Genomic DNA, 10,772 nt, shown 5'->3' with positions numbered 1-10,772 from the left:
GGGAGGGATGGGCAGGTGGGTAGCCAGGCAGATGGATGGATAGATGGATGGATGGATGGATGGGTGGATGGATGGATGGATGGACGGATGGAGGGAGGGAGGGAGGGAGGGATGGGCGGGTGGGTAGCCAGGCAGATGGATGGATGGATGGATGGATGGATGGATGGATGGACGGATGGGCAGGTGGGTAGCCAGGCAGATGGATGGATGGATGGATGGATGGATGGATGGATGGATGGATGGGCAGGTGGGTGGCCAGGCAGATGGATGGATGGATAGATGGACGGAGGGAGGGAGGGAGGGATGGGCAGGTGGGTGGCCAGGCAGATGGATGGATAGATGGATGGATGGATGGATCGATGAACAGAGGGAGGGAGGGATAGGCAGGTGGGTGGCCAGGCAGATGGATGGATGGATGGATGGATGGATGGATGGATGGATAAAATGGGCAGGTGAATGCATGGGTATGTGGGCAGATGGATGAGAAAGAAAAGAGAATGATCAAGCTAATGAGGTAAATGTAGGTGAATGGGGACCCTGGGTAACAGGTACACCAGAGTGCTACGTATTATAACTTTCCTGTAACTTGAAACGATGTCAAAATGTAAGTTTAACAAATAAAGATAAGAATTATAAACACTTAAAAACACATAAAAACATTGGCGCGAGGAACTTGTTCTACCAAGGTGAGATCATCTCTCTGCTGGTTCACACATGCAGAAGGGCCGAGCTAAGGAGGCAGGAAGCCTGGGGCCACCCTCCACTTCCTTTCTCCCCTCATGCCACAGGTTAATTCAGAGCACCCAGACTACCCTTCTAGAAGGGCATCTCCAACCACATGACTGCCTGAACTGAATTCTCTGGTTTTCCCAAATCAGATTGTTTGCACTCATTTATAAGAAAAAGTCGTCTCGCGGACTCCAAGAGTAGAAGAGGACTTCGTTTTATTGACATTGAACAGAACTGTCTTCCACACATTCTATACAACGGTAGCATATTGGAGTGAACGCAGGAGGCATATTAAAACATAGCCAGTTCTAAGCGGTACGGATATTTCCTGTCATAGAAAAGAAGTATCCTGCCCACAGATTCACATTAACATACACGGTACATTAACATCAATCTCGGTATCGCGCACCAGGCCACAGCACATGTCTGCACACAGGCTCACGCCCTGCGGCAAACCTAGTCCACAGTGTTCAGGGGGCACCACGGGGGGCACCACAGGGGACACGGGAGACACGGAAGGAACACGGCTAGGATCGCGTCTTTTACATCCAAGAGCGTGCCGCCTCGGGGGTGACACCCTAAGGCCAAGGCTCCCGCACAACGCAGGCGTTTGTCCAGCAGGTCAGAAAACTCCTAAGACCCCAGGACACTAGCATTCCGCACGGATAACCACCGCACCAAACATCAGAGCGGGAAAGAAACCCCCGGCTGAGGGGGGCTCGTCTAGCTAAATAACACTGACGTCCCGAACCGAAACGATGAAGTATGAACGTTGTCTTGACACAGTTCGCGCCAGAGTTCCAAACGCCTCTCGGGCAACAAGGAACGACGGCCAGTAGCACCGTCGGGGTGCGCGTGCGGCCCCCGCGACCGCTGAGCGGAGGGCAAACTCGGATATGAAAGAGCCGGTCGGATTTGCTGTCCGTTCGCTTTTCAAAACCAACCTTACGACTTTACGTTCACTCTTCACAAACCGGACGACCCGCCGACGCGGACTTTTTTAACAGGTTTAAAGCAACAGGCGATTCCGCGTTCGTCTATTGAAGGTAGCCTACGAGACAAGAATTCCACTAAAACTTCCGGAAACAGGCTCTTCTGCCTGCCGCTGGGTACGCAGATAAAAAGACACGGCGCCTCCCGCTCCCGCCTCCCCAGAAGCTGCGCTCCGAGCGGCCCCAGGTGGCTCGGCTGAGGCCGGGGTGAACTGCGCCCCACCCACGGCTTTGCCACCGACGGACCCACAGTAGGAGCAAGACACGCAACGAAATGATTCCGACCCGTCTCCCCCCTCCCCCCCCCCGCGGAAGGCGGGGCCGCCGATCGGCGGACGACGGGTCGACAGCCAAGCGCATTCTCGCCAGCCGCCTCCGGAGGGAAACGCGGCCGAGCGGATGCCCCGGACGAATCAAGAGTCGGCGGTCGCCGGCCTCTCGCCGGCCGCCCGGTCAACGCCCCGCCGGGCCGCGGACGAGGCGCGCGGCGCCGGCCGGCCCGGCGTCACTCTGTCCCCGCGGCGGAACGCGACGGGCCAGGGACCCCGCACGGGGTCCCCAGGCTAGGTCTTGCTCCGCCGGAGCAGCGCGGCGTCGGGGACGGGGCCGCCCTGGAACTTGAGGCTCTGCAGGTTGACGTGGGCCCCGTGTCGAAGCAGCGTCTCCACCGTCTTGGCGTGCCGGCCCCGGGCGGCCAGGTGCAGCGCGCTGAGCCCCTGCGCGTCGGCCAGGTCGAGCGCGTCGGCACTGGCCAGCTCCTCCACCACCTCCGCGTGCCCGCCGGCGGCGGCCAGGTGCAGGGCCGTCTGGCCCCGGGGCCCCCGGGCCAGCACGTCGGCCTTCTCCTCCACCAGCAGCCTGACGGTCGCCAGGTGCCCGTTCCGCGACGCCAGGTGCAAGGCGGTGCAGCCCTCGGCGGTCACCGCCTCCTTGCTGGCGCCCCGGTGCAGCAGCAGCCTGGCGGTGCTCGTGTGCCCCGTCTCCGCGGCCACGTGCAGGGGCGTCTGCGAGAGCAGGTTGCAGACGTTGACGTCCGAGCGCAGGTCGATGAGCACGCGGGCCACGCGGTAGTGCCCCCGCTGGGCGGCCAGGTGCAGCGGCGTCCTCCCGTCCAGCGTCTGCGCGTCCACGCTCACGCCCGGCTGCTTGGCCAGCAGCCTGACGACGGGCAGGTGGCCCTGCCAGGCGGCGTAGTGCAGCGGCCCCCAGGCGTCCTTGCCCCGCAGCCCCACGTCGCCGCCCCGGCGGAGCAGGATCCGCACGATGCTCTCCTGGCCGTGCTGGCAGGCCACGTGCATGGGGGTGCGGCCCTCGCAGTCCGCCTCGTTCGCGGAGGCGCTCTTGTCCAGCAGCAGCCGCGTGCTGAACTCGTCCCCGTTCTGGGCCGCAAAGTGCAGGGCCGTCCAGCGGTCCTCGTCCGCGGCGTTGACGCTGATCTTGCGGGCCAGCAGGAGCTCCACGACGCCCCGCACCCTCTTCTCCACGGCCACGTGGAGGGGGGTGGAGCCCTTCCGGTTGGTCAGGTTGGGGTTGGCGTTATTGAGCAGCAGCCACTTGACGCACTCCTCCTGCCCGGCCTCCACGGCCACGTGCAGCAGGCTGGAGCCGCCGTCCACGACCAGGTCGACGTCCTGGGGCTGGAGGATCTTCATCAGCCTGCTGGTGTCCCCGTTCACGATGGCATCCACGAGCTTCTTCTTCTGGACGTCTGTCGTGCCGAGATCTGGGGGAGAGAGATACGAAGTTCGGGCTGCGGGCCGCTCCCAAGGCCTGGCGGGCGCCCTAACGCGGCCCGCGCCTCCCCAGCGGCCTCCGGGTCGCCGCGTGCCCGAAACCACTCAGGAGTCACCCCCGCCGTGTTATTAGATTTCCGGTGCAGGGGGAAGACCTCGGGCAGGCCAAGGGGCTCCCGCGAACTCGCAAAGTCATTCTAGCTGTCCCGTAGGGTCGTCATCGGATAAGGGTGCAGAACTCGGCCCGTCTGTGCTCAGAAAATGGCGGTGATGGCTAACGTTGCTTCGTTAAGAAAATAAAAATGGGGCGCCTGGGTGGCTCGGTCGTTTGAGCGTCCCCCTTTGGCTCAGGTCATGATCTCACGGTTCGTGAGTTCGAGCCCCGCATCAGGCTCTGTGCTGACAGCCGGGAGCCTGGAGCCTGCTTCGGATTCTGTCTCCCCCCGCCCATCCCTCCCCTGTTCGCGCGCTGTCTTTCTCGCTCTCAAAAGTAAAATAAACATTTAAAAAAAAAGGAAACAGAATGAAAGGCACAGACCAGGGAGGCGTCCCAGTCCACTTGAGAGCTGACAGTTCCCACAGCAGGGACACCTTTCCAGGGCCACCGGCTGCTCCCCGCCCCAGCCTCCACATGCAGCCTCACCTCTATTTAACGTAAAACTCCCACCACGGTGTCTGGCCTCCGATTTGCGTGAAAGAAGGCCCACCCCTCCCTCACATGAAACGTTCTCAAGGGGACTTGCACGGGAGGGTGGGGGTATAGGGTGGAATTCAAGAAGACACAAGCCACCCAGACGACATCTGTGTCTTTACGGGAACCGACCGCGCGTGAGCACGAAGATGCCATTTGATCAGACCCAGAGAGAGTCGTATAGCATACTTCTCTCCCAGAGACGGGGTATTTCCTTCCTGTGCGACCCCATCACCCACCGCTTACCTCCAGTCAAGCCGCCCGGCTGGGCCTTGCCCACCCCTGTGTCTTCGTAAGGTGTTTTCTCAACCCCAAATGCCCTCTTTTGCCCCAAATATTCCACTCTGAAAATCCCAGGAGGCTCAGTGCATCCAGGAAAAGCACTTCCTTCCAGAAGGAGTTCCCTGATCTGCCAGGAAAAACAAACTGCCCATCCTGCTGAGGTCCGTGTTCTTTCCACGACCCTGGGGCACTTGGCCCCCCTATACCGTTGTCACCCTGAGCATGAAAACCCGTGTTTTCCTCACGGGGCTGCACACTCAGAGGGCAGGACAGGACATCTTAGCCTCCCCGGGGGCAGCAAGGGAGCTACAGTGTAGGGCTGTAGCCTCGGGGTCTCTCATCACACCTCGGGGTCTCTCATCACACCTCATGTGACCTATGTGGGTGCCCCCGGCGGTAACCGTTTACGAGTGGTGGTGACAAAGTGGCCGGGTTCCAACCCAGGACCCCGGGGTCCGGCATTTAGGGCAGGGGCACAGAAAAGGCCCCTTCCAAGAGGAAAACCCATCGAAATCAACATAAACAGATAAGGTCACCTAACTGAGAAGAACCCCACGCCAACAGGGAGAATACAGACGGGACCAAGGTGTCATAACGTCCAGGGACAACTCAGCCATCACAATGCATGGCTGAAACAAGCAGAGAGCTCACAGACAAGAAAGTAAAGGGGTATCAGAGAAAGGGGGTACGGGGCTGGCCTCTACACGGGAGAGATCTGCAGGGCGTGGGGTTAGAATCATCTGGACTCCCTCGATACAGGTCAGGGTTCTCAGTCCGCAAACCTGACGCCAGCCCCTACACCTGGTGTCGGCACAGGTGAGAGCTGGCGGCCTGGCCCGTCCCCCTTACGCTTAAGTGATGCCCCCGGAGCCACTCGGCCGGCCGCTCGGCCAGCACCCACCTCCAGATATGGGCCTGGTGAGCCAGCTGTGCCACTGACTCCCCAGGCCGATTAGCTACGGGAGGCAGAAAGTAAAGAACTAGGTCTGGAAGCTGGATGCCTGCTTCTCTGAGCTGCTCGCGGGCTCCTACGGCCCCTTAGCCAGGGTCATGATTTCCCAGGATACGGCGTCCTCGCTTACCGCCCGTGGAAGGCTCCCGCTCGAAAGACAAGGACAGCGACCCTCTGGAGGAGAAGGCAGAGTCGACAGAGGACACCCCCGAGAGCCTCTTGCTGCTGCTGGCCGACTGCAGCCTGGATTCGGAGCAGCTGCGGCTGAGCTCCTCCGGGCCCGCGAGGGTCTGCGAGGTGCCCGAGTCCAGCTGGGACAGGAGCTCGGAGAGGCTGTAGTTGCTGTCGAAGGTCGGGGCGGAGGCCCGCTTGAGAGGCGAGCACACGGGCTTCTGCGAACCAGGCAGAGGGAGGTGGGTGAGACCCAGCCAGGAGGACAGAGGCGGGGACGGCGGAGGGCGGGGGGACGCTCGGTCCCCAGACAGCCACACAGGGCGCTCAGGCCGTCCCGCCACACGCAGACGCAGGGGAGCCCAGGGACACCGCGCCGGGCCCGCCAGGCAGAGAGGCACCGCTCTGGGGAGAGGCGGGGAGAGACGGCTCCATGAAAACAGGAAGCCCGGCGGCGTGGCCCCCAGCCTGTCACCGCAGTGGCGTACGCGCAGTGCCACCTGGACGACGGGTGGCCCGCGACCGCGCTGGGAGAATGTGACGCCTGAATGCCGGCCGCGCCCACCTGGCAGGTCAGCACCAGCAAGCAGCAGAGGGAGGAGATGGGACCGGGGCTGGGGGTCCCTGCGCACCTGCGCCCCTCCCTCCGCGCCGCCTGAGTCCGGCTGGGGGACCGCGTGGGGGCAGGCGCAGGGACGGGCTCAGCCACAGCGTCACCGGTGCGCCCCAATCCAACACGTACCAACGGGGCCTTTGCAAGGGTCTCCCTGACGGGCTTCCAGAAAGGTAGGTCTCTGGAGCGCGATTAAACCCGAGGGTGACTCACGACTCTTCGGGACTCACGCCCGCTTGTCCCCGGTCCCCCCTCTGCTTGGGAACTGCCATCCGCTCGGACTTGGTGGCTCCGTGCCCCGAGTCGCACCCGCGAACCGGGTGCCTTGCTCTCCCTTGTCGGTGGGCAGGCCGCCTCCCCCAGACACCTTTGCTCCCCCCCCTCGCGCACACACCCCTTGACGCTCAGACTGTGGGCACACCTCAAGCGTGGACTCATCTCCCGGCCTCACGCGGATGCCTGGGGTGAGTGGCCTCCCGCCACACGGCACGTTAGGAAGTTCGTCAGGCCTCCCTTTGCGAGTCCGCTACGGACACTGAGTTACCCGTAGCCTCGGGGTCTCTCATCACACCTCACGTGACCTATGTGGGTGCCCCCGGCGGTAACCGTTTACGAGTGGCGGTGACAAAGTGGCCAGGTTTCCAAGTCAGGGGCGCGGAGACAGCCAGACCACAGGAGCCCAGAACCTCCCGCCCCGCAACAGGGCCCACACGGCCCTTCTGTTCCCCTGGTTCAAAGAGCACCCGACCAGCAGCTCCTCGAGGTCAAATGCAGGCCCACACTGTTCACTCTTAACCACAGACAGGAGGTGGGGACAGGATGGGGCTGGGCGGGAAAGGAGCCTGGGGCCACCAGAGCCGGCCACGCGACCTGCCACCGGCTCCTGAACACAGGACCCTGTGGCTGCTCACACGGGACAGGGCTCCGCCCGCCGGGTGAGCCGAGGGGCCCGTCCAGGCAGCAGGGGAATGTGCAGAAAGGGAGGACTCGAGGGTGAAAACACGAGACCCCCCCCCGCAAATGACACCTCCGGGAAGGTCCCCATTACCGGGCTCTTGGGTTCTAGGGGCTGCTTCGCGTCCAGATCTTGAGCTGTCTCCTTCACATCACCATCGGGTTTCTCACACAGGTCCTCGGTTTCAGACGTAATTTCTTTTGGGGAGAAAACAGAAAAGGGCACGTCACTTGGACAATGACTTCCACATTCGCGGCTTACACGTGCAACTCGGGCGGGGACAGAAGAGGCCGCACCCCAGGGGACCGGTCGGTGCTGCAGCTGCCCAGGCCGCTGGCTGGGTTGAGCTCCCAGGTTATCCCCCCCGGAACCTCCGTGGGGGCCACGCGGGGGGCCTACCGTTTGCGACCTGGCAGGGTCGTGCCAGGTGCCAAGGAGGAGTCACGGTGTCCCGGTTTCCCAAAGAAGCCCTCCCCAGGGGGAGCCCCGTCTGCAAGAGCCACCAGACCGTGTCCCCACACTGGCCAGGGTGGCCGGCACCCGGCAGGGGACACTCTATCGCTTCCCCCAACGTGCTTTCAACGCTACAATCACTTCTCATTTTATTGAAGTCACTTTGCTAACCCAAGGACGCACCCATTCAAGGCGGGGGCGGGGGCAAGACCCCAAAAGAAATGCAGAGAAAGCCGCAGGTGAGCGGTCTCCTCCGTCCCCTGCAGATGCACCCCTGGTCCGAACCCGTAGCACCGAGCACGGCTCCACCGGGCTGCAGCTGGGGCGGCCGGCCGGCAGTGACCGCCCCACCCCGACCCCGCGTGCTGGGGGACCACAGGCGAGCGGCCAACCCGTCAAGGCGGGGCCCGCCCCGCTGCGCCTGTCTGCACGGCCTCCCCCACCCGGGCCTGCTCGTCGACCCCAGCTCCCGTGCCACGGCAGAGCGATCGCGCCTCGAGCCCCGGGGGCCCCCCGGACTCACCCTGGAAGGTGGGCCGTTCTCGCGGCTCCCCGTGCCAGCACCTGTGCATGAGGCGCACGAGGTTCCCACAGGCCCGCGGCCGGGCTCTGCACACGGGCGGCAGCTCGGGGCGGTGGCCCTTCACCACCTTCACCATGATGCGCAGGATGTTCTTCTCATCTGCAAAGGGAAGGCACCCGGTCAGGGCGGCTCCGCGGGGCTGGGGGCCGTGCTCCGCGCCTTCAGGAGGAAAGGAGCGTGGGGCCGGTGGCAGCCACTTCCTTCGCAAAGCCCACGGCTCCCTCTGGTCCTGATCCTTACGGAGCACGTCTGTTCTCCCGTTTCCAGGCCACAGAGACTCCCTGCGAGGCACCCAACAGAGCCTGTGTGTTGTATCACAGGGCACATCTTTCTGGGCATCAAACTCCAAGGCGACCAGGGTTCAGAGGAGAAAGTATCAGACGGACATGTTCCAAAGCGGCCCGCGCGCGCACCAAAGGGAGGCAACACTTAAAAAATCACGAAGTCACGTGGGCCAGCCTCCAAGCGAACCCGTATTGCCCTGTGATGACGCAAGAGCCTTCCGAAATTCTGATCTCTACACCGAAACGCAGGCCCCGGGTGCCCCGTGCAGTGAGCCAGCCACAGCGATGGTGTCCCGGGACGCCTGCCCCCTCAGAGCACGCTCAGACCTGGGCTGTATAAACAGGGGGCCTCTCCTCCTGCGAGTCATAATGTGGGGCTCCCCCTGCCCTCTGCTCCGACCTTTATAAGCACAACAAACTCGTTCCTATCACCCAAACCTTGGTCACAGACCAAGGGGCCCAAGGTGACCTTCAGCGGGCCAGACTTTTCTCTCTGCTCAGCCCAAAACCACAACGTCCATCAAGCTGGACTCCGAGTTCCTTGTTCCCAGCAGCCCAGCCCCACCCCCTCCCCGCCCCAGACCCCACAGTTCCCAGCACGCCCACGGCCGGGGAGCCCTGCAGGGGCACCACACGCATGTCAGCAGGCGTGGAAAATTGGCCCCAAGTCACCGGCGCCTGCCAGGCTCCTGGTGCGATGCCGTGTCCCGCCTTCCCGTTAAATCTTGTGCAACAGCTATTGTGGGTATCTACGCGCTATTTCCAGCACACTGGCTTCCAGATCCCTGGAGGCCCTCCGAATGATGGGAAAGCAACACCCGCGGCGTTTTCTGCTGCCAAACAGATGGGAGAAGATCAAGAAACACCTTTTGCTTCTCTGCCTTGAACTCCCCACGTCCCAGGCAGTAAAACACGCGGGCCCTGGCTCCCGACGTTTGCATCCCGTACCCGCCTTGGGTGTCGTGTCTGTGGGACAGTCTGGGGTCAGAGCGGACACTGCCACACCAGCACGGATCCGGACCACGGCCTCCACGGAGGGGGAGGAGTCAGGAAGACAGATGGACAGACAACAGACACCAACCCGCACCGGCTCCCAGACCCGAGGCCCCCGCGTTGAGTCTGCTCTGCATTTTTGGATATTTTTGGTCAAACCACAAAACAGCGTGAATAACCCACGCGCCCGTGGAGGAAAATGACGAGGCTGAAGAAGCGCTCGATTTTTATAACAAGTCAAGGTATCGGCACCGGGAGGACAGACCCCAGAACAGCGGCTGCCTGAAGGGAAGGAAATGTCACAGCCCTCGAGGGGAAGGGAGGTGACCCGGGTGTACACGTTTGTGCAAAATCCACTCAACTGTTCTGGAGGCGGGCTGCACAGCGGTGTGAAGGTGCTTCCTGCCACTGAAGTGCATGCTTAAAACTGGGTGAGATGGTAAATTTTGTATGTATTTTACCATATGTTTATAAATCCAAAAACAGAATCAGCTGGAAATAAGCGCAGCTGGCAAATCCACAGAGAAAGCAAGCAGGTGGTTCTCGGGGGGCGGGGGGGATGGGCTGGATGGGCACGGGGTTTCCCTTTGCGGGGATGAGAACGTTCTGGTGCTACAGGCAGAACAGCAGCTAACGTACTCGATGTCACCGTATTATACACTTTAAACGGATGAAAGGATGGATTTTATGTCACGTGCATTACATCACACACACACACACACACACACACACACACACACACACACGAATGAGCTAGCACCTAAATAAAGAAATCCCCTGAACAGACCCCTTCAGATTGCAGCCTTTGCTGAAATGTGAATTATGCCGCAAGACTGCTTGTCTGCATGCAGAGAGGCCGCGGGGCTCCAGGAGGACACGCTGGGCAGCACAGAGCAGTGTCCCCGCTGCCCCACAGGATGGCCCCACCAGCTTCGTGGCCCAGAGCAACCCCCGCACCACCCCCTGTGGGAACGCGGGCCGCAGGCACAGCTCAAACAGGACCACGGAGAGCGCCCTCCCGTGTCCCCGGACAGACAGAGGGATGCACTTTCCCCAAAGACAAGCCCACTCACCTGCGAACGGTTTCTTCTGCGTGAGCACACCCCAGATCACAATGGCAAAGCTGCAAGGAAAATCGGCCGGTTAGTATCTGTGAGCAGGACCCTCAAACAAAGTCAAAAGCTCTCCCAACAGCAACTAGCTTGAGGAAGACCACTCCAGAGTCTTCAAAGGAAACAGAGACAGAGAGAGAGACAGGGAGAGGGAGAGGGGGAGGGGGAAAGGAGAAGGAGAGGGGGGAAAGGAGAGGGGAGGGGGAAAGGAGAGGGGAGGGGGAAAGGA

The 10,772-nt window shown here is 61.8% G+C and overlaps 1 protein-coding gene across 1 annotated transcript in view; it reads right to left on the bottom strand.

Annotated features, from left to right (window-relative positions):
* Nucleotides 1–2,215: 2,215 nt before the first annotated feature.
* The window catches only part of RIPK4 (receptor interacting serine/threonine kinase 4), a 27,295-nt gene continuing 18,738 nt past the window's right edge, over nt 2,216–10,772 (bottom strand). The window contains exons 4-8 of the mRNA XM_049627801.1: nt 10,505–10,554; nt 8,095–8,253; nt 7,212–7,315; nt 5,510–5,771; nt 2,216–3,444 (exon numbers count right to left, since the gene is read on the bottom strand). Of these exons, the coding sequence (XP_049483758.1) occupies nt 2,285–3,444; nt 5,510–5,771; nt 7,212–7,315; nt 8,095–8,253; nt 10,505–10,554 (1,735 nt within the window). The 3' untranslated portion in view covers nt 2,216–2,284. The remainder of the gene's footprint in view (nt 3,445–5,509; nt 5,772–7,211; nt 7,316–8,094; nt 8,254–10,504; nt 10,555–10,772) is intronic.

Source organism: Panthera uncia, chromosome C2, assembly GCF_023721935.1.
Source record: "Panthera uncia isolate 11264 chromosome C2, Puncia_PCG_1.0, whole genome shotgun sequence".
Classification (NCBI taxonomy): Eukaryota; Metazoa; Chordata; class Mammalia; order Carnivora; family Felidae; genus Panthera; species Panthera uncia.
Note: the sequence above shows the minus strand (reverse complement) of the source record. Positions and strands in the feature narration are given on the sequence as shown.